The 24,265-nt window shown below is 41.5% G+C and overlaps 1 protein-coding gene across 1 annotated transcript in view; it reads left to right on the forward strand.

The window, feature by feature from the left end:
• The first annotated feature begins 1,619 nt into the window (after nt 1-1,619).
• Ranbp9 (RAN binding protein 9) overlaps nt 1,620-24,265 on the forward strand; it is a 78,487-nt gene continuing 55,841 nt past the window's right edge. Inside the window, exons 1-2 of the mRNA XM_034509766.2 lie at nt 1,620-2,270; nt 19,635-19,746. Of these exons, the coding sequence (XP_034365657.1) occupies nt 1,766-2,270; nt 19,635-19,746 (617 nt within the window). The 5' untranslated portion in view covers nt 1,620-1,765. The remainder of the gene's footprint in view (nt 2,271-19,634; nt 19,747-24,265) is intronic.

A 24,265-nucleotide genomic window follows, 5' to 3' on the forward strand; every position in this document is an offset into this window, starting at 1 on the left:
ACAAGGTTTCAGAGGATTCTATTCCCTTAACAATGCCTAGAATATGTAAAAAGTTCTAAGTGTCCTGACAGAAAAATAGTGTATTTCATGAGTAAAATCTTAATGACTGTTAAGGATGTTCGATGAGGCTCCAAGCCCATGTGGTCCATCTTGGCTACCAACATGTAGAAGAACATGGCTTCCGTCGAACTCCTTTTATTTTAGTATAAATGGAAGTTTTAGTGTGTTTTAAATTTCAATGGCATCATGTAAACATGCTGTGATTTGTAGAAAACATTTAGAGCAGAGTTTAGAATTATGGTTTTTAAAAAAATTATTATTAATGAACAATGGAGTGTCTAGTGTGGGTAATTTAAGATGGAAATTAGGCAGAATGACTGCTAACTTCTGGCCAGGCGCTATGTCCATGGGAGCCTTCAATTAAATCACCATTGACCCATTCGCTTCAAAAACAAAATAACTACTTCTCTATTCAACCAACCATCTCATGCTTATTATATGGTCCAATTATAGCCAGTATATCATCTCGGGAAGCAAACACAGTATCAGAATCTGTATCATATAGCTTACGGGAGTGAAGACTGATTTTTGCCCGGCTAAGGAAAGGGTAAGCGAAACAAAGGGAAGTGTCGAAAACAGAATAGTAAAGCTCTGTGGGGTCAGAGAGCAACACTTGGCAAATTGTGCCACATGAGTTGACCAAGCACTCTACTGAGAATTGCAAAGTAGGAAGTCCTATTTTTTAAAACTCTGCTGACCTCAGTAAATATTTCTATGTTAAAAAAATGGGCATAATTCTCTGCAACCTAACAAAGAGGCCTATGATGAGAATTAATGAGCTTATAAAATGTTTGGCCGTCTCCAGAAGCCCTTCCTAAATGCACACACAGTTCGCGTTCCCGACCTTTTGACGATCGGCCAGTCTTGACTGGTATTCCTAACGTGGCTGTTTCCCCCATTAAGTTCACTCCGACTCCTCATAAATTAATTAATTAACGAGAGGGTCACTGTTTTAAGAGGGAGACTTCGCCTTCCGAAATGGTTTCCAAGGGCCCTTTATTGACCCGCTAGCGTTAAGGCGTTAGGAACCCCGGGCTCAGCTCCCGGCGGCGCATCAGGGCTCGATTGCTCTCGCCTGGGCGCGACGCGGGCTCCCGGCGGCTGAGGAGACGGCGCGACAAGACGCGCCAGGCCGCCGGTCGGCGCAGCTAGGATCCCGCAGCCACCGGAGGCCCGCGCCCGAGCCCGCGCCCGCGCCGGAGAGCCCCAGGCCGCGGAGAAGCCTGTCCGCGCGCGCACCCGGCCCGCCCCTCGCGCCGCGGCCCGCCTCCTCGCCTGGCGCCGCCCGCGCGCAGCGTCTCGCGCCGCCCGCTCGCCCGCCGGGAAACAGCCGCGAGAGCAGCGGCCGCCGCGGCCGCTCGCACTCCTCGCAGCCTCTCCGCTTCGCCGCGTCGCTCAGGGCCGCGCGCCCGCCCGCCCGCCCGCCCTCCCGTCCGCGCCCCTCGTCGTCCCACCCCATCGCTCCGGGTCGCGTGCCCGCCAGCGCCTGGCCAACGCTCCCTCGCGCCCTCTCGCCCGCCTGCCCGTCCGCCCGCGGCCGGTCTCCTCAACCGCCGCGCTCCGCCGGGCCGCGCGGCCCGCCGCCTGCTTCCGGGGCGGGCGGACTCTGGGCGCCTGGTGCCGGCGGCCGCAGCGACAGCGCCCCCGGGAAGCGCAGGAGGAAGCAGGGACGAGTGGAGGTGCCGCAGGCTGAGTCGCGGCCGGGATGTCCGGGCAGCCGCCGCCGCCGCCGCCTCAACAGCAGCCGCCGCCGCCCGCCGCCGGGGCCCCGGGCTCCGGAGTCGCCCTCCCCGCACCCGCGGCCGCCAGCGCCGGTTCCTCTCCGGCCGGCTCGCCTGGTGGAGGCTTGGGGGCCGCAGCGGCCGCCCTGCTGCTCCACCCGCCGCCGCCGCCGCCGCCGCCCCCGGCCACCGCCGCGCCGCCGCCCCCCGCCTCGGCGGCCGCCACCGCGCCGTCCGGCCTGGCCGTGGGCCCCGGCTCGGCCGCAGGCGTCCCGGTCCCGGGCCTGGCGGCGGGCAGCAGCGCCGCTGCCCCTTTCCCGCACGGCGACTCTGCCCTCAACGAGCAAGAGAAGGAGCTGCAGCGGCGGCTGAAGCGCCTCTATCCGGCTGTGGATGAGCAGGAGACGCCGCTGCCTCGGTCCTGGAGCCCGAAGGACAAGTTCAGCTACATCGGCCTCTCGCAGAACAACCTGCGGGTGCACTACAAAGGTACGAGGCGCGGGGTCCCGCGGAGAGATCCGACGGTGCGGTGCGGTGCGGGGCGAGGCACTGGGCGAGGGAAGGTGAGAGTGGGTTCCCAGGTAGGAAGGAGCTGGGATTCCTAGGCCCGGAGCAGGACGCTTAGAGGGAATCCGGGATAACCAGACACATCGCACCTTCTGATTTCCTCGAGATAAATCTATGGGCTGGAGTTGGGTTACATTGTTCTCCAGGTGGAGGGTCAAGCCATCTCCTCTTACGCTGCAGGGGTGAGAGGCACGATTCCGAGGTACAGTTTCTAATTAAGGGAGAGCAGAGATACACAGGAGGGGGAGGGAGGCGTGATCAGTGGAGGATTTGTCCCAAATTAGGCCAGAGATTGTCTAGGGGGACAAAAGGACAAGGGGCCCAAGTTGGCCATCACTGCACCTTACTGAAAGCAACTGGGAGGGTGGGAGGGGAGCCTCAGGATTCCCTGTTTTCTTCGGGGAGCAGAAACGTCCCCCCTCCGGATTGGAAATGCTCTGTGTTTCCGGGTTGGTGTTACATGAAGTTTTGTTGAAAACAAGGGTTTTAAAACATACCAATTAGCATTTTGAAGAAAACTGGCTTATATTTTGCACCTGCAGTTAACAAAGTTAGGCTTCTGCTTTCTCCCATCCCCACTTTTTCGTAGGTTAAAACAAAGCTTTAAGCAAACCAGTTATATAGAAGATTATAAATGGCAGTATGGGGGTTTGAATTGTAGCTCTGATTAATGGCCTGCGTCAAGTTTAGTTGTGTGGAAGGGGTCAAGAAAAATGCAGTGGCATCAGTTCGAACACAGTCTGTTTTAGGCCCTAAATCTAAAGCGGTGGAGCTAGTACATTCTAAGCTGGCTCTTCTTGATTGGCTCTAGAGGAAAGGTCTTTGGATCCTAGTGACATGTATGTAGAGGATATAAACAGCCTTTCGGTAAGATTCTGAAAGAATTCAGAACAGGGTTTGCGGAAGAATCTTGAAGAATCGGCTACTATTTAATTGGAAACGCGTATGGCAACAGACATCTGCTGAATGATTTGACTGTAAAGAATCTACACAAAGATGGGCCTTGTTGAACATCCTTTTTATTCTTGCCATAGATCCAAAGAAGTACTTACTATTTTGAACGTTATGTTCCTTGATGTAAGTGGCTGAAATTTCAAAATAAAGGTTTTTTTTTTTTCTTCCTTTTAGTTAGGACATTTTGTTGCTTTCCTTGTGGATTATTACTTAATTTTGTTTTTAAATTTGTGTGAACAGTGAGTGCTGTGTTATGAAGTGTTTACTTCTGTTTTGGCAGCCAGAATGCTTTTGTTAGATTTGACAAAATCTATTTTAAATTTGTGGTTTATAGTAAATAAAAAGCTTATAAAGGAAGAGACTGTGTATAGGGGAGATTAGTGAACAAAGAATCCCAGCTTTCCTGAGTCCTAGCCATCACTGGAGATAGTAGGTATGTTACAGGAGAGGGCCTCAGCCTCTTCTGAGTGATGTGGGAGTTGAGCTGGATACTCGGTAAGGAATTTTAGCTTTAGACTCATGATTATGGCTTATTTAGCATTGTAATACACCTTGATCAGTTGTGTTTACCCATTTTATGTAAAATTAATCATCTGGGCCAGAGACAAATGCATCATTGTGTGGTTGGGGTTTGAATGTTATGATACTGTTGTTGCAGTTACTCTTTCTGTTGGCCTTTTTATTACTGTCTGTTGTGTAACGGCGAGATTCACTTTCTGGAAACCTCTCTGTTTCATAAACATAGAGCATGAGTTCTGGAGGACAGATTGGTTGTTGTCGTTCCTTTCCCCATTTTTCTCTCCTCTTTGTCTCCCTTTGCAGTGTTACAAAGACAGTGTCTCTTTCCAGACCTTCGTCTAGCCTTGTCATTTTAAAGTCTGTTTTCTCTTGTTGCTGTTACCAAACACACTGGGCAACTTTTACTCAGTAGCAAAAATGAAGTGTTATAGGTAGTGAATATAAAAGTTACAGAGAAGAGTAGATGCTTTATGGAATGTGTCCTTGTGCAGTGTTGGTTTCTTTAACATGAAAAGTTACTATTGTATTTGCATTTTTCTGTATTACAAAATTTTAAAAAGATTGATCATACTTGTTTCCCAAGAATTATGATCCTTTATTTCGTTTCCTCTGAACACATTCTGTATTTAAAATGTTTTTCTAAATTGGAATTGCTGATTATTGAAGCAGCTTCTTTAGTGATCTGAAGGTACTATGTTAACATTGATAGATACCTACGTAAGATGGATTGAATTGCAGAAGTTACCGTGTGTTTAGAACAGTGTATGCTAAGTTCTTTTCTTTTTATTTTGTGTGTGTGTGTTCCTATCTTCATGACATGGTACAGGTGTGGAGCTCAGAGGACAACTTGTAGGAGTGGGATTTCTCTTCTATGTGGGTCCTAGGGATCAAATTCAGGCCATCAGGCTTGTTGGCAGGTGTCCTTACCCACCTTGCTGGCCTTACCTTAAATTTTTGATGCTTTTTATTTAACAGACTGTTACTGAAACACGTGGGGATAGCCCTCTTATTTTAAAAATTGTCAGTATTGACTAATTTTTAAAGTGACAGGTTTAGACTTAATAATAACTTTATTTTTGATGAATATTAAAGAAACATTTAATGAATAAAGCATTGGGTTTGGTGAGCCTAAATGTTTGAATAACCTATCTCATCGACCACCCCACTCCACTTCCTCCCACCCCCAGCCCCCCTCACTCACTCACTATCAGGATGCTTTACAGAGACAGACAGATCTGACACAGGTAGATGTGTGAAGTGCGAAGGTGTGTCTAACCTGAAGGTTACAGTTTTCAAGTCACAAGTTAGCTAAGATTGAAGAGACAGCTCCTCTGTTAAGAGCACTTGTTGAGCTTACAGAGGACTTGGGTTTAATTCCTTGCACTCACATGGTAGATCACAACCATCCATAACTACAGTTCCAAGGAATCTGATGCCCTCTTGTGACCTCTTTGGGCACTAGGAACACATACATGCATGTAGGAAAAACACTTCTACACAAAAAATAAATACATTTTTAAAAATTTAAAGGAACCTAATTTTTGCTGTCTCCAAATTTTGTGATCTTTGCTTTATTCTTACTAAGTCTTTTCACTTGTGTGAGTTAATCTCACAGTTCTGAAAGACATTTGACATCAGAGGTATTTCCTACTAGGGAAAAGGTAACTGAAATTCAGTAATGCTTCAGAAAAGTTGGATACTCCTGCCTTAAAATGCTTAGGACAAATGCCAGAGAATTGAAACTTGGTAGCCCAAGGAAGTGATGAAATGGTGAATTATACCTTTTAACTGAGGCATCTTTAACAATATCTTAAGTAGGTACTGTTTTCAGTGGGACTGGAATTGGAAGAGGTATGTATGTCCTAGTTCATGTGCCTTGGTGTCCAGAAGAGGGCATTGGATCCCCTGGAGCTGGAGTTAGTAGCAGTTGTGACCCACTTGGTATGGGTGCTAAGAACCAAACTCAGGTCCCAGGAGAGCATCAAGCTCTCTTCAGTTGCTGAGCCAGCTCCCCAAGTCACAGCAGTTACTAGTTTTTTAACCCTTACTAAATATAATTACTGAAAATTTTTGTAGTTTTTTTTCCCTTATTACATTTTTTTAAATTTATGTGTGTGCATGCAGGCTTATGTGTGGTTGTGTGTTACAGGCATGTACATGTATGTGGAGGTCAGGGGACAACTTCAAAAACTTCATCTTGTTGGTCCTAGGGGATTGAAGTCACTAGCAGCACTCCTGTTCAGAGTGAGCCATCTCACTGACCTGAAGTCTGAACAAATATTTTAACAAACATTTGCTTACAAGAAGAAGGTCTGTTAAGGATTACAAGGATGCTGAGAGGATGGCTTAGCAGATAAGGTGTTCAATACAAGCATGAGGACGGGAGCTCAGGTCACCACCACGCACAGGAAGCAGGTTGTGTCAGTATGTGTCCGAAACTCGTGTCTGTGTGTGTGTGTGTGTGTGTGTGTGTGTGTGAGAGAGAGAGAGAGATTGGGGCCAGGAGGAGGCTGGCAAGATGAACACAGGTGCATCTTGGGGAGTTGTCAGCCAGAGAACAGCCAGTTCCGGGTTCAGTGAGAGATCATAAAATAAGACTAAAGAATGACTGAGGAAGATACCTCATTTCCTATGCACACACACATTCACACTCATGCTCTAAAAGGGCAACTTAAGAGATTGTTAAAAGTCAAAGAATTTTCTACTGGGCATGGCGCTAAATAACATCTACTCTCAGGATATGTGGGAGGTAGAGGCAGGAGTTGTAGGCCAGCCTGGCCTTCAGAGTAAGATCTTGTATCAAAGCAAGAAAATCAAAGAAATTAATCGTGAACTAAGTTTTCCCGTGGATCTTTTTGCTAAAATTTGATAAATTGGCTTTTATTATATTTAGTAAAAAACTAAGTAGCAATAATGATAACTGAGCAGTTGCTATAGGGTAGAGAGTTCTGGTAAGTTTGTCTGTATTCTTTGTTTACTCAGACCATTCTTTTAATCCTTTTTTACATGTCTTCTTGGTCCTGGTTTCTGGCCTTAAAGGTGATTAAAATACTGTCTTTGACCTTACAGAACTCAAGGAGCATAAAATGGTAGTAAGAAAAAAATGTTAGAAGGGTACAGTGGAAGTTAGGAGTATCTAACTCAGGCTGACCCTGGAAAGGGTTGCAGTGCTTCTCACCTTCCTAACCTTTAATACAGTTCCTCATGGTGTGGTGACTCCAGCCATAAAATTATTTTAGTTGCTACTTCATAACTATAATTTTGCTACTGTTACAATCGTAATGTAAATATCTGTTTCTGATGGTCTTAGGTGACCCCTGTGAAGGTCCCGCAAAGGTTGAGAACCTGCAGTTTCTTGGAGAAGTGAAGCTCAGTGGTCAAGCTTAAAAGATGAGAGTAAGGTGTAGGGCTGGGTGAAGGAAAATGAAAAGCACGGGGAGGCAGTCATTATTCTAAGTGTTTGGATCTGTAAGCATGAAGGAATGTTAACTGAATGAACATTTATTAAGCTGAAACTTTATTCTGTAGGAGCTGGAGAATCGTCAGATGATTTCAGATTGGAAGTGTCTGGCTCATTTTTATTTTTGTCAGACTACACAACTTATTGAAAGATAGATTCAAGTGTATCAGACAAAAAGAAAAAGGAGCCAATTCCTTTTAGGAAAAAAGTTGCATCAAAGACAGTAACTTGGACAGTGGAAGGGATAGAGAAAAACAGATATATCTGAGATTTTAAAGGTAATACTGGGATATGAGAAATAATGAGAGATATCAAGGAGGATTAGGTTCCTAGTTCTGTTGAGTTCTTAAAGTAAGCCTTGACTCAAATAGATTTTGTAAGATGGTAGTGCTGTATTTCAATACCCCCGAGGATAAGTAAAAATGGGAACCTTTTGTTTCTGAGACAGGCTTTCACAGTGTAGCCTTGGCTGGCCTGAAACTTGCTATGTAGACCAGGCTGCCCTTGAACTCAGAGATCCACCTGCCTCTTAGCCTTCTGAATGCTGGAATTAACAGTGTGTGCCCCCATACCAAACCTCAGAAATGTGAATCTTAATCTTTGTTTTTCATGGAAATCAGGAGATGCTGAAGGGGGTTGGGGGTGGAAAGAAAGCCTTATAGAAGGACCAGAATAAGTGTTTTGGAATCAAGGTTCTTTAAGTGATCTCAGCAGTGGAAACTCACAAGGCTGTACTTATTTTGTAGCTGAGACTCAGCTACAGTTGCAGATTTTGAGTCTTTCCCCTATGCCTGGTTTCTCTTCTCTTTGGTTTATCCTGTTTGAAGTCCTAGGGCAAGTATGGTGCCTGCTGAGCGACTTCTCAATTTGTTGGCTAGAGCTTTTCCTGGGTTGTTACAGTGTGAGTTGGTGATCTTCAGATGGGGTGCTAGTTACTTTTCTCATCACTGTGACAAAAATAACTGATAGAAGCAACATGGGAGAGGATTGGTTTATTTCTGCTCACTCTTTTGGGAGGGTACAGTCCTCCATAGTGGGAAAGGCATAGTGGGTTCCTGGTTGCCGCTGGAGCCCGAGGCTGTTTGCTTATGTCTCTGGATCAGGAAGCACTTAGGCTGGAAGTAGAGCTTGGCTGTGGCCTCTGACCACCCCCAGCCACTCACTTGTTCCAGCTCAAAGGATGCCACCTCTTAAAGGTCCCCCAGCCTTCCCAGATCTAGCAGCAAGGGACCAATTTCAAACATATGCACCTGTGAGGGAGAGGTCACAGGCAAAACCATAACACCTGTATTGATTTAGTTTGGAGTGAGGGTAGATACAAATGCAAAGTACTGTGTAATCAACATAGTCTGAGCCCCACTTTTTTCATTGGGGGAGGGTGGCAGTGTGAGGCACTGCCTCCTGGGAAAGGGTTGGGAAGAGGGGTGTCTGTTAGCACAGCTTTAGGACTCACCTTGAGGTGGTAGTTGAACTGAGAATGAGTGTGTGGAGGGAGAAAGCTGTGGCAGAACACTTACTGCGTCATTAAGGGGCACACATGAATAGAAAGAAGAGTAGTGCCAAGGGAGCTGAGCAGAGGAAATGAGAAAGGAGGAAGAGGCTCCTGGTGTAGTGGTGTGTAGTTGACTAGGCCGGGAAAGTTTATCACTGGCTTTGGAATGAGGCCACTGTAGCCTTAGGGGGAAGAGTTTGTATTCGGTGATGGGAGCAAAACCCAAGTGTCAGGGAGTAGAAGAAGAAGAATTGGAGGGAGGGGTTCAACTAGAGAGGATATGGGAAAAAATGTTTTCTATTTTTAATGATGGATAGTTAGTTACATTTTAACTGAGGGCTAGATTCTGATGTCATAAAGGTAGGTGCAAATCCCACATAATCAAGACTTCCCTTTAAAATCTGAAAGCACTGTTCTAATAGTTGTGTCATTTCTAAGTCAATCTTAATTTAGTTTGTGGGTAAAACTGAAGTGATGTTAACATTGGTATGAGACTGTGCAAGTTATTATTATTCACTACCAACCTTAATATAATACTGACAATGGTAATGGTTTAAAACACAGAGGCACCAGAACTTTGTGAGAAAACTGTGTACATTGTAGGGACATCATAAAGGTTGAGGTGAAATTAAAGCAACATTGACTGAAGATACTTAGCTTGAGAGCTGATGGGGTCAAGGCCGGTGGTGTTTGGAGCACAGGTGGTCTTGGAGAGGAGAGTTCCTTTTTTTCCTCTTCAGAGTAGTGGAAGACAGATTGGTTTGCACACAGATCACTTTGGAGTAGCAGAGTGGAGAGCTGACAATGACCACATCGGACAGCCTCCATTTTTCTTCACAAAATGGGCTCACTGAACTTAAAAGCTTGCTGTCCATGAAGAAGATGTGGGTGAGCCTTTTAGAATAATTGAAACAGGTTGACTGAAGATTTCTGAACATATTCTAGGTAGCCCTGGGAAAGGGGAGGTAATGTTCTGAGTTCACACTGTGATCATTTGCCACACTGTTCGACTTTTCAGCAGAGGCTGACTCTGGGGCAATAGCAGGGAAGGTAACTATGATCCCGAGGAAAGACCATGGCCCTGGCTTTGCTTGTAGGGTGGTGGATGGATAGGCTTATGAATGGCATTTGAGGCCTTTGTAAGAGATTCTCATGTAAGCTTGTCCTCGAAGAAGGGAAAAATCCTAAGGAGAGATTCAGAGTTAAAGTTTAAAAGTGAAGTCTGTGTAAGAAAACAACAAGCATCTCTGCTCCAGTACCACAAATGCATTGCTGTGTGTTAGAAATAACAGGACTCTGGGAGCCTGGGCCTGGGGTAGGTACTTTGGAGTGTGGACCTCTGTAACACTGCAGCAGCGCACTGCAGCTATCACAGTACAAAAGATCTGCACACCTACCTCAGTCCCCACTGGCGTTTGTGCCAGGATTGCATGTGGCTGACTGCAGCCTTAGGTCCTGCTTCAAGGTGAAAGGCTTGACCTGGTTAACTGAAATGAAAAGCCTTTTAGAAAAAGGAATACACAGGTGTTAGAGTGGCTAAACTGTAACCAGTTGCTGGTGAGGATACCCAACAACGGGAACTCATATTATTGTTAGTGGGGAAACACAATGATATAGCTACTTTGGAAATGACAGTTTCTGACAAAGCCAATTTATTTTTACCCTACTCCCCAGCAGCTGTATCCCCAAGTATGTTTTTACTTAAATCTTACAGAAACTTGCATCTGAACAAATTTTGTTTCTCCAAACTGGGCTTTGCAGGCAAGACTGTAACTGAGCTACACCTCTGCCCTGTGCATCAGTGTTTGCAGCAGATTTACTTATGGTCTTTTAAAAGTGGTAGCAACCAAGATACCTTTCAGTAACTGGTGATGGGATCAAGAGACGTAAGTTAGATTTCATGGGATATTATCAGTGACTAATGAAAGGAGCCATCAGGTCAAGCAGCCATGTATGAATTTGAACTGCATATTTCTAAGTGAAGGCAACCTGTCTAAAAGGACTGAGTAGAAAGGTCAAAACTGTGGAGACAATAAAAAAAGAGTGGTCGGTCATTCAAGGAATGGGATCAAGTAGATTAATTAAGCATAGAGGGTATTTTTAGGACAGCAAAAATGTCCTGTTTGGTGGGTACATGGTACTGTGTCTTAAGCAAACCATATAATACTAAGACCCATAATGAACACAAATTACTTAGGAGACAGGCAGAAATTCCAGGGTAGAATGCAGAATGTAGTTACTTTTTATTAGAGTTTCAGTGCATTCTGGATAAATGGTTTACCACTGTGCTATATCCCTAGACTGTTTTAATTTTTTTTTTTTTTTTTTTTTTTTTTTTTAAAGACAGAGTCTATATAAGTTGCCTAAGTAGTCATTGATTGTGCAAGCCTCTTCATTCAGTACCCTGAGTGACTGAATGAAGACCCAGGGTGACAGGCCAACACCACCAGGCCTGGTTTGACAAAATAGTCTAGGTCCTTTCCACCCCATTTTGTTTTCCTTCCCCATCTTCCTTCTCTACCACTCACCTCTCCTGTTCTTTCTGATAGGGCAGTGGTTCTCAACCTGTGGGTTGCAACCCTTTTGAGGATCAAGCAATTCTTTCACAGGGGTTGCATATCAGATATCCTGCATATCAGTTATCTATAATATGATTCATAACAGTAGCAAAATTACAGTTATGAAGTAGCAATGAAAATTATTTTAAGTTGGGGTCACAGCATTGGGAAGGTTGAGAACTACTGTGATAGGGTCTCATATAACCCAGGCTGGCCTTGAACTCACTATGTAGCTGAAAACAACTTTGAACTGTGGATTCTCTGCCTCTGCCTCCTGAGTGCTGGGATTTCAGATGTAAAGCACTCTACCTGGCTTGATAAAATAATCTTAACTGGATAACACATGTTTGAAATAACCTTAGGGAAGAGAGGAAAGTGTTTACCTCAGTAACTTTAGAAACAGTCTAAGTAAAAGCAAAGCAAAGTCAAACTGTATCCTGAACTTTAGTTGATTAATGTGTATCCTGAGGGATTGTGGGCTAATTTTCTCATACTTCTAGCTTCTCATACTGTTGTACATGTGTACTGGAAGTGAGATGGGTGAATTTGTACTCATAGAGGAAATCTTATTAGCACCTCTAACCTGTGGCGGTTGTCGTGTTGCTCTGATGGTGATGGCTTAGCATAGTGGCATGCTTAAGAGTTCCGGAAATGCTGTGCACCATAGGGATATGCTTCTGTAAGAACCTCAACTCTTTCTCTTCAAGGCCTTTGTCGTATATTGCTAAGCTTTTAAAAATTGATCAGTTATTGAGGAAATTGATATATACCAAGTGGCATGTTTATTATGCTAGCACCATTCCCATACTTAATGCAAGTGAACTAATTTGTATTTAAGGAATATGTTTTGTTGTAGCAGAACAGGCTTGGTTAGAATTTAGTATTTCTGAGGTGGAATAGTTGTAGTAGGTGCCTGGGAAGGTGTGCTTTAATTGGAGTAGAAAGCCTATGGTAATCACAAGTTAAGTACTAGCATGCTAGCATCAATGAGATAGAGAGACGTGGTGCTAGAAGAATGTGTAAAAGTGAGGTTAGACCAAGTCAGAAGTTAGCCGATATTGGAGGCAGATAAGCTTTAGCCAAGGTGTAAAGTGTAAATGTCACTTTCATGTCCTCAGATGAAGGGATGAGATGGGAGCCTTACCCAAGCTGTATGAATACACAGTTTGGACAGAGGCCAGAACATTTCTTTCTCTGTTCTAATTATTCCTAGGCCTAGGCCTGGAAGCCTCTAGCTTTTCTATAATCTTTCAAGATGACTGAGTCAATTTACCTTCTCTTGGCTTCTGACTGAATTGCTCTGCTTGGTCTCATACTAACTTTGTTTGGCAATGTGTTCTAATCTTCTGGCTTCTTCTCAGTCTCTGGCTCATTCTGTCTTACCTGTGTCTAGTGTGTTCTCTCTGCAACCTCTCTTTGTAAAACTGTCCGCATGAAACTGCATCCCCCAAAACACACTTCCTTTTCTCTCCCTGCACTGCTCTTAAGTAGCCTCTTTCCTGTGCTGTTTTCTTGAGAATATCCTATCTTTGACTCATCTGTCAAATCTTTCTCTGATTTGTCAGTTTGTCTACCCTTCAGTTAGGCATCATCTTAAAACATGGCTGCTTCCTTCTACAAACTAACCTTACCTTCATTGTTAGGGATTAAAGGTATGTACTAAGGGTGTATCTGTATTTCAGCCAGATCATACTGTAATCCATGATGTGTCTGGCCAGATCTTGTAGACCTACAAGGTTTTTGGATGTGATCCCTTGCCAGAGCAGATGCTTTTGGATTAAAGTTCTCTGTAGTAAAGTGTGAGGAGGACCTGAGCAGCCTAAGGAAGGTCTGTCAGCTTTCCAGTTACAGAAGCAGCACGCTACACTGTGACTAGAACAGGGCTACCATGACTGAGCAGTCAAGGAAAAGGAGCTTCCAGAATTCAGGGCCAGCAAGATTTGCAACAATATGTCCTTTAGGCTGATGGGGGAAGCTTTGGAAGGAATGTTTCAGTGGTATCTCTTAAGGGATTATGTGAGAAGGCTGACCTACTATATCCAGAAAGGTATTAATTGGCTGACTGGAATAAAGCCCACTCCTATCTACTAGTAGATAGGAGTGGGCGTTATTCAACTTTTCCCATTTCAGTTAAATGGAAACAACAGATTATTGAATATGGTCTAGCAAGAGCTAGTCTTGCTAGCTTTAGAGTTTTAACTAATATATTGATTCTCTTGTAGAGTTATATAAACATCTAATTAGCATTGATGGCTTTGCAGATATAAAGATTTAAACCTAGGAGGTAGTATAGTGGCATTTGAGAGGCAGAGGCAAGCAAATCTCTAGTTTGAGGTTAGCCTGGACTATATATACAGTGAGATTCAGGACAGCCAGAGCCACATAGTGAGATCCTGTCTCAGAAAGATTTAAAATTGGGAATCAGCATGAAGACTCAGTAGGTAAAAGCACTTGCTATAAAGCCTGAAGACCAGAGTTAGATCCCTGGAACCTACACAGAAGTGGCAGGAAAGAATGACTCGGCAAAGTTGTCCTCTGACCCTCCTGTGTGCCTGTGGTGCCTGTGTGCTTACATACACAACACATCTCCCTTTTCTCAAACATTTGTAGAAAAAAAGTTATTTAAATCTTTTAAAGTGAAATTCATCAAGCTGTACTTCTAGAAAGAGTGAAAGTGTCTGTGGTCCCTGGTTTGATGTCGTCCCCCAATAGGGATTGAATTTAGGGCCTTCTTTCTTGCCTGTGTTAGGCAACCTCTCTACCACTGTATCCCCAGCCTCCTTTACATTTTATTTTGAGATAGGATCTCACCTAGTCCAGGTTGAACTTGGATTCCGTTTCTAGGCTAAGCAGACATTGAATTTTCATCTTCTGCTACAGTGGGATAACAAACCTGTACTCCTGGGCATGGCTCCTCCCTCCTCTCCTATTCCTTAAAACTACAGATTTTAAAATAATAATCTTGCATCTGATAAGCATAATTAGAGACAGGCTCAACATTATCTGGTATTACTAGCTTCGCTAAGAGATAACACTATTTTTTTTTAAAGTTGTATTTATTTCTTTGTTTATTTATACCTTTATTTCCTGTGCTGGGAATTGAGCCTAGGACCTTGAACATACTAGGCATTTGCTCTACAAGCTGAGTTTTACCCACAATACCTCCCAAATTCTATTTGTTTTTAGTGGAACTAGGGATTGGCTTAGAGCAGTGGTTCTCAACCTGTGGGTTGGAACTGCTATTGGGGGAGGGGGTGTAGATGATCCTTCATAGGGGTTGCATATCAGATATTTATACTATGATTCATAACGGCAGCATAATTACAGTTATAAAGTGGTAACAAAATAATTTTATGGTTGAGGAATAGTATTAGGAAGGTTGAAGGCCTAGAGCACTGTGCCTGTTAGGCAAATGCTCTACCACTGAGCTGCACCTCTCAGGCCCTCTGTAACTTTTAAATTTAATAATGAGTCAAATCATTTTAATTTTTACACTTACAGAACTATTCTATAATGTTTTAGAAAAGCATAACAGGATTTTTAAAAGATTTAAGATTGTGAAGAATTTACAGATATTTTGCAAAATGAAAACATATATGGGATTTTAATTTGCATGGGTTTAACATAAGTTTGGAATCTGGAACAAATCATATCATCTCTGTAAAAGTTTCATTTTAAAAAATGATGATAGATAATGCTTATGTTACAAATGTTGAATGAGAAAATTCCATACAAAAGTACCCACCACTTTGAGAAGTTGTATACTTCAAGTATTCGTTCTCGGTTTCCTCTGCCTTGAAGTATGAAGAATAGATGGGGATGGAGGCAGAGTGATTCCCAGAATTCTTGGTGTCCATAATCTTTCATGTGGGGTCAGAGCTCTGGCTGGATTGGGCTCCTTGAATTTAATTAAATTGCAGTAAGTATCCTGGTTTTAGAGCCCTAAATCATCAGGGTTCTAAAACGGACATAGTTTCTTTCACTTTGTTTCTCTGTTGTGAAGTGAGGCTGTAGTACTTCATTGGATTGTTTTGAATATTAGAGGAGTCACTAAATACAATTTACCCAAAACAGTGCTCCCCCCAGACTAGATGTTAACTATTATTTCTTAAGTATATCTTGAGATTACTCCCAGAACTTTTGGTTACTACCAGAAACTTTTTTGTTGTTGTTGTTGTTAGAATAAATTTTTGGTAAATTAAAATAAGTTTTGGTCACTGCCAAAATTTACTGTTTATTATAAAAACCCAATAATAAAATAATTGATTTAGAATTCCAATTAGAATGTATGGTCCGGGTTTTCTCCCTTGTCCTACTCCCACTAACCTCCCTTTCTTCTTTCAACTAATACCCTTTTACTTTGTGTGTGTGTGTGTGTGTGTGTGTGTGTGTGTGTGTGTGTAACCCAGTGAGTTCCATTAGGGTTGCTTACAAAGCTTAGCTGATGGTTTATTTACAGGAGCAAGATCTTATCAGTAGCTACACCTTTGAAGAACAATGCTCTCCCTCACCTAATAACCATTAACTATGTGTAGATCCTTCATATGAAACACAATGTTGATAGACCCACACTTGTGCAGATAATCCTGTCTGCTTAGAACACAACAGTCCCATAATAGTCCACGCCTTCCTCTGCTCTTAGCATTCTTTCCATATCTCTTCTGTGATGCTCCTTGAGCCTTGGAGAAGATAATAGAGGTTTCCATTAGGGTTGAGCGTTCAGTGGTTACTTATTCTTAATACTTGACCAAAGCTGACAGCAGCACTAGTCTGTGGGCATAAACTAAAATCTTAGAAGCCAATTTACAGACACATCATGGTCCAATTAACAAAAACGATAGTAGTAGTTTTCCCACTAGAGCCTGTGTCCTTCTTAGCCTTGGGCTTTTGGCCAGGTTTGTAGAACCAGGTATGAGTATACCTCTGATCAAAAAGTCTTGTTGATCATGCCACTACTATTTATTTCACTGCTAGGCATGACGTCAGTACTAGAGCAACATGCAGTGTCCACAGTTGAGGAAGACAGTTGGTGACTACTGTCCCCCAGCAGCCTGCATAGTACCCTTTGGGACTATGAACAATAGGAAGTTTCCAGCTCAGCTCCAGCTTGATGACTGTATGTGCTATAACTAAAGCTTATCTTCAGCAATAGAGTCTTAACCATCTAGTTTTGATAGGCAACTAAAAGCAAAGGCTTTTAGGTTTTTTTTTGTTTTAGAGGCCATAGAGGCCTTGCTGGCCAACAGCTTATAGGGAGGAGGCTTAACTATGACTATCTAATTTTTAAATGTGAGTTTAGTTTGCATGAGTATTGCCCCATAGGTAACCTAATTATTTGAATATATTTTTACTGAAAAGCTATTTCATTGTTAGCGCAGTTCAATAAATGTCTGTTTATTAAGTAGTTATTGTGTGCATTGTGGTTGGGAGACAGGTAGCTCAGCTGGCAAAGTGCATACTACACAGCATGTGGGCTTGAGTTTGATCCTCAGAACACACATTTAAAAAAAAAAAAACCAAACAAGCAACTGCATAGATGGTGGCGTGCACTTGTAATCCCATTCCTGGGGATACAGATCTCCACATACATCTGGCCAACCAGTCTATTCTACTCTGTTGAATTCTAAGCTAATGAGAGTCTCCTTTTTAAAAGGTCAATGCTACCTTTGGAACAATACCTGAGCCCATCTCTGGCCTCTATATGTATACACACACCCTCACATATGCACCCCATAAACACACATACATACACGTGACTGTTTTGCATATTTGTGCAGTTATTTTTTCTTGCTGCTAAGCTCACTGAGGTAAATCTAGGTAAATCTGTTACCTACAGAGGCTAAAATCCTTGGGCTGTGGAGGAGGAGGCTGCATTTTACAGCTTCCATTTTTGTCTTCCTAGCTGACTTCATTGGCCCTCAATGGTCATAGGGCTGTCTTACTTTGCCTTTATCAAAAGTTTTCGTAGTGGGCTGGTGAAATGGCTGAGTATAAGTCTGATAAGCTGGGCTCAGTCCTTAGGACTCACATGGAAGGGGAGAACTGAGTCCTGGATGCTGTCCTCTGACCACCACATGTTCATTCTCCTTCTTACACATCACACAAGCATACAGAAATAAGAAAATTGGTTTTAATGTTAATAGAAAGGAATGGAAACACTTATTTAGGCCCTGCTTTGATCCCTGTCACCACCACCATCGTGTAAAAAAGGAGTAGCCAAACTGAATCCACCCAGTTCAATTTCTTTTGAGCCAATGAACATGTAATAGTTGGCATTGCAGTGGTAAACATGGCTATTTAAATGATAAGGTGTATGTTAGTAATTTGGTAAAGTGAATGCTAAGAGTCACACCTCATTTGTGTGTATTGGATGTCATAAGATATAATTTTTTACTTGAAAGCAATATTTAGTTTTAGAGCAGCTGGGGTGAATTGGAGATGGAGAAACTCTACTATCCATGAAGGATAGTAAATGACAGTTGTACTTTGTGACACATACCTACTCACAACACAATGTGTAGTGGGGGACAGTATCTCTCAAGCAGAGCTGGGGAGTGGAGATCTGACTCACATTCTGAATATTTCTGATGGGCTACTGTCGGGGCCTGCCTGTTCCTTTGTCGTTTTCTTTTTTTTAACTTTTGTATTTTGGGTTTTAATTAGGTATATATGGATGTGTCTGTGTGTAAATGTCTGTATGTGAGTCCTTGTGTCTTCTTCGAGAGCAAGTGCGGGCTAAGTCCCTTCTCTAGCTGCTTCCTTTGTAATCTTTTGGACATTTTTTTTTTCCATGTCCTCATTTTTGCTCATTTTAGCTTTCAGGATCATTTCAATCTTGGAAGAGTTAATAATTAGTAAATAAAGTAAGGTAATTGTGAATGATGGAAAGCTGTGGGATTAGAGAGGAGGAATAGCAAGTTTAGAAAGTTTAAAAGCTGTTACTCAACAGATGGGCTATAATGTTAACAGTAGCATTGTGTTATTTCATTTCTTAAAAACAGAAAAAACATAAAGCTGTACTTTTCTGCAGACTGTTCTTGACTCAAGAATTGTGGGCCAGTCTTTTCAGAAATTCTAAGAATATATCAAATAATGGAATTAAAAATTCTTAATGAGTTATACCTATTAATGTAGTTTATTTAAAATTATGTGATTATACAAATATCTCCAGTTTAAAAAGTGGTCCATTTTGCAGAAGAATGTATAGGAATATTACAAATTAAATGCAGATTTAGATCTGATAAAATTAAGATCATTATCTCACGTACTTCCAATCAAGAATAACTTAAAATGTAACCTTAAATTTCTCTAATTTGGAGTCTAGAGAGATAGCTCACTAATTCTTGCAGAGGACTTGGGTTTGATTTCTAGTACTCACATGTCAACTTCACAATAGCCTATAACTGCTGTGATGGTTTGTATATGATTTGGCCAGTGAGTGGCACTATTAGGAGGTGTGGCCTTGTTGTAGTAGGTGTGTCACTGTGGGTGTGGGCTTAATACCCTAGTCCTAGCTGCCTGGAAGCTGGTCTTCCACTAGCAGCCTTCAGATGAAGATGTAGAACTCTCAGCTCCTTCTGCACCATGCCTGCCTAGATGCTGCCCTGCTCCCACCTTAATGATGATGGACTGAACCTCTGAACTTGTAAGCCAGCACCATTTAAATGTTGTTCTTTGTAAGACTTGTCTTGGTCATGGTGTCTGTTCACATCAATAAAACCCTAAGATAACTGCAGTTCCAAGGGATCCAACACCTGCTTCTGGCCTTTGGCAGTAGACACACAGGTGGTACACATACATACATGCAGGCAAACACACAAAAAGTAAATATTTTTTAAAAATCTTTAAGACAAACCCAGAACTTTAATTTTTGTTAAGGGCTGCTACCAGACTCATTGTGTTCAAGATTCTTTTTTTGTTTTTCAAGACAGGGTTTCTCTGTGTTGCCCTGGCTGTTCTGGAACTTACTCCGTAGACCAGGCTGGCCTTGAACTCACAAAGATCTGCTTGCCTCTGCCTCACAACTACTAGGATTAAAGATGTGTATTCCACCACCTGGACAGATTCTGAACTCTTGATATAACCCACCATAGTATAAAGAAGAGTTCTTTGTCTAGCTTCAGCTATTTTTGATATTGGATTTGTTTTAATGGTAAATGTTTCATTATGTCTTCAGTTACTTGAAATGATGATAACAGAAATTAAATTTCATCCCAGTGCCTTATTTTCTTGATTGTTTAAGATTTTCATTTGAAAATCTCATTTGTGATTTGTTCTTTTTTTTTTTTTTTTTTTACATGCAGGTCATGGTAAAACCCCCAAAGATGCAGCATCTGTTCGAGCCACGCATCCAATACCAGCAGCCTGTGGGATTTATTATTTTGAAGTAAAAATTGTCAGTAAGGGAAGAGATGGGTAAGTGTAAATTTTGGTTGGCATAACCATTTCTGTTCCTGGATAATTACATTTGAAATGATTCATACATGTATATGGTATAATTGGAAAGTTGTAATCTTGAAAAATCTTGTAATCTTGGTTTTGGAAAAATAGACTCTAAATATTACAGTCCATTGTATTGGTTCTGGTTAAGTACTAGTTGAACTAAAGCGTGAGCTCATGATTTTAACAATCTTTCTGGCGGGATCATTATTAAAACTGAGAGTTAAGGTTTAAGCAATAGAGTGACTCATTTTTCTGAATTCTGCCGAGAAGCTAGATCTTCTAAAAGCTTGCTTAGCCAAAACCAGTAAATGGCTTGTTAGGTATCTTAAAGGGCTTGGGGTTTAGGGTTTGAGGCATTACTTGGAAAGTGGATGCTTGTGTGTTCTTGGTTCAGAGCTTCCTAGAGGAGGTTAGTGTGTGGGGTGGGAGCTTCAGAGTGAAACCTCTGATTGTGCAATCAACTTTGGTTTAATGCCCTTATGGTATGTATGTATGTATGTATGTATGTATGTATGTATATGTGTGTGTGTGTGTGTGTGTGTATACACACACACACACACACACACATTAGAGTCACTTATGGGACTATTAAAATACATTTTGGGCCTTAACCAAAATATTCTTAATCAGAATTTTTAGAAATAGAGCTTTGGTAATGATAGTAGGTATTTTGAGAAAGGTCCACAGGGACTTTTGGTGCATATTTCTAGTTAAGAACTCATTCTCTAAAGTCATATTATTTTCTGATACTGCACTGGGATCTTAGAGAGTCCTTTAAACAACCATAGGGTCATCTGTCCAGCTACCAAGATAGTGGACTCTTCAGGTAAGTTGACCTGTTTTTTTGTTTGGTTTTTTTTTTTTGAATCCCTATTACTGACCTTCCTGTGTTTAGTTAACAAAAAGTAAGTGTCTAATACATTATTCTTCACTTTGCTGGACTCAGTGCCAGCAGTACCAAAAGCAGAAGGGAATAGCTTAGCCTATTATGTTGAAGCTTTTTATTGCCTTTTTACCAAGGTGATCAAACTAAACATAAAAACAGAGATATCCAAGAGAAAATCTAACTTTATAGTTGTATATTCAACTTGTTTATTCGGCTCCATAGTGCTGGTATTGCTTATGATGATTTTCAGATTTCTCTAGAGCTTTCATCTATGTATCCCATCTATGAAGGATTTCAACCTTCTATGTTCATGGCTACAAATACTCTAATTTTATGTCTCATATATTCCCTTGAGCTCCAGTCAGATGCATCTACCAAGATATTTGTAATTGAGTGTTCCACAGCCATTAAATGTAGCTCGTTTGAAATGCTTTTCTCAGAACCAGTCAGCTTAGTGCTTCCACTGTTGACATAAACTTGGGGATTTCTAATCTCTATCCTTTTCTTGTTGTCTCCACAGCATCTTCCTTAGTTGGGTCTTAGTAGTTTATCTCTGGGAGTTCCCAAGGTGGTTGGCAATTGCCTCCCAGGTGCTCCCTGTTTGTAACTGTTAATAGTGTCTTTCTCAAACAGACCTGACCTGGCTCTGTCTCTTCCTTAAAATCATTTGAAACATATGCTTTAGGGCTAAAATAGGAAACTTTTTTTTACCAGTCATTTATGGTGTGACAGTTCTATATAATTTTTCATTCTCATCTGTTTATAGCCAGGACTTCTCATTCTTTTTGTTTTATGTTTAACCGTTTTGATACAGAGACCTGTGAGGTTTCACAAATATGTGTAGTCAGTCATAACCACTATTAACTAGTAAGTAGAATAGTCTGTCGCTCTGTCCCTTGGTAGATGGCCCTTTCCCATCTCTAGCTTGGCAACCACTGATGGGTTTTCTGCCTATACCTTTGCTGTTTCTAGAATGGCATATAAATGAAATCATAATATCTAGCCTTTTAGGTCTGCTAGCATTTGCTGTGCAAAATGAATTCAAGATTCATCCTTGTTGCTACATATTTTGAAGAACAGTCCTTTTTATTGCTGAGGGTATAGATGATCAAACCAGTATGCTAGCCCACTCCGTAATTGAAGGGTGTGTTTCTACAATTACAAATGTAACCAGCATCAGCATCTATATGTGCAAGGTTTTCTATAAATGTCAGTTTTCATTTCACTTGGGTAAATATTCTGGAACAAGAAAGCCAAAATGTAGATAAAACACTTTATAAGGAATCTGAGATAGTTTTTACAAAGTAGCCAGACTAATATGTCTTTCCACCAACAATGTGAGTATCCCTCTTGATCTGCCTCTTTGTGGTCAGGGTTTTTTATTTTTTATTTTATTTTTTGCACTTTTAAAAAATCATTTTGATAAAGTCTACAAACCATTATGGCCTTTTCATGTACATACACCATTATTACTTTGTTCTTACTCTCCCTGTTCTCATCAGGTTCTGTTGTTTGGTTTTGTTTGTTTGTTTAATTGTTGTAATGATGTCTGGCTTTTTCTATGACTAATTCTTTGTTTGTTTGTTTGTTTGTTTTTCGAGACAGGGTTTCTCTGTCCTGGCTGTCCTGGAACTCACTCTGTAGACCAGGCTGGCCTCGAACTTAGAAATCCGCCTGCCTATGGCTAATTCAAAAATTCCTGTCTGCCCCTGCATCTATAAACTTCTGTCTTGTCACTCTCTGATTGCACATGTTTCTTAGGTTTCTAGTTCTTTATAGTTGCCCTTTGCTTTGCCCCTAGAGTTAGCTTCTGGTTCTCACTTCCTCTTTGCCAGTCAGGCTAATCAGTTTTTAAGTCCTAAATTCCGAGTATTTTTTTTGTGTGTGTTACTGCCTCTTCCCCAAAATAATATATTGTCTTTACATTTTGATCAGACTGATGATGGTGCATCTACCCTTGCATATTACTGACTTAAGGGTAGGGAACATTTCAAAGCCAGCATATAAGTGAGTGAAGAAATGAATGGTTTTCTGTCTTTACTTCTGCCATTTCTAAAATGGCACATACATAGAGCCATATTACTTAAGTAGCCTCTTAACTGTAGCATCTTCAACCTAGCAGAATGCATTTGAGAAGCAATCCTGCTGCAGCGTATATTGAGAACAGACCCCAGTGAGCAGACTAGTTCACTTGCCACTCTGCCATTTCCTTGAAGAGATGTGTGCTCATCTGTTTATATCACTTTAAGTAGAATTTTCTTTGAGTTGTGTTTATTTAGGAACAAGGCAGGTAAAATTTGAATCCAGGGCCGTAGTTTTCTAGAAAAAATTGTCATTGACAGGTTTTTAAATGAAATGACAAGTTTAGTGTAGTGTGGTTGCCTCTTTGGACAGATGACAAAGAACAGAAGCTCTGGAGTTGGAGTGTCTGTCGTGTGTGTGTGTTGTGTGTGTGTGTGTGTGAGAGAGAGAGAGAGAGAGAGAGAGAGAGAGAACGCGCCCTGCTCTGATTCTGCCCTCTCATTGTACCAAGCCTGCTGAAGAGGATGAGGACCATGGCTATGATGGGCATTTTGTTTTCTGCCTAGAAAATAAGGCTTAAAGGAAAGTTGTTTTATTGCATGAAAGAATATGTTTAATTTTCTAATTTAGTTTTTCATTTAAACTAAGCATAATTTTCATGGTTATTCATAAAAATAAACATAATTTATAAGGACAATTTATCTGATCGGTAACCTGTCAATTTTTTTAATTTAAAAATAAAATCTGAACACATTTCCTAAAAAAAGTCTAAAATTGTATTAAGTACATGATCATTTTTTAGGAGACATTAAGGGTATATCTTCACTTTGCGTTTTTATGATTAATCAGTGACTGGTGAGAAGTTTCTAAAAATAATCTTATGAATGTAATTTCAGCTCAGGAATTTCATTCAAGTTTTAAATTATGCATACTGATAGACACAGGGTAGTAGAGAAAGTATTAATTCAAAATGTGAGAGAGAATAACATTTTGTTTGAAAATTTTTAGTTATAACTCATGCATATGGATATTTTTAACTCTTTGAACAAAATATTGATACCACTCTGACAGCGAGCGATTCTAAAAGAATTGGCAAATTTTTTAGTCTTTGTTCTATTCCTCAGTTTTTCTGCCTGTTCTATCCTCAAAGTGTGCCTTTTATGCTTATGGACTTAAGGCTTTTTATTTTGTTTTTTGTTGTTTCTTTTTCAAGACAAGGTTTCTCTATGTAGCCTTGGGCTGTCCTGGAACTTACTCTGTAGACCAGGCTGGCCTTAGACTCACAGATATTTGTCTGCCTCTACCTTGAGCACTGTGATTAAAGGTTTGTGGCACCATCGCCTGGCTTTAAAGGCCATTTTTTTAATGAAGAGTAGAAAAGAAAGTTTCCTGTCTAGCTTTGAGAAAATTAAAAACAAAACAAAACAAAAAATAGAAGGGCTGGGGCTGGAGCTGGAGCTGTGGATCAGCAGTTAAGAGCATATTCTGCCCTTGTAGAGGTCCCACTTGAATCCCAGCACCCATGACAGCAGCTCACCATGGCCTTGTAACTCCAGTTTCAGGTACTGATTCAAGTGCATAAAT

Source organism: Arvicanthis niloticus, chromosome 8 (assembly GCF_011762505.2).
Source record: "Arvicanthis niloticus isolate mArvNil1 chromosome 8, mArvNil1.pat.X, whole genome shotgun sequence".
Lineage (NCBI taxonomy): Eukaryota > Metazoa > Chordata > Mammalia > Rodentia > Muridae > Arvicanthis > Arvicanthis niloticus.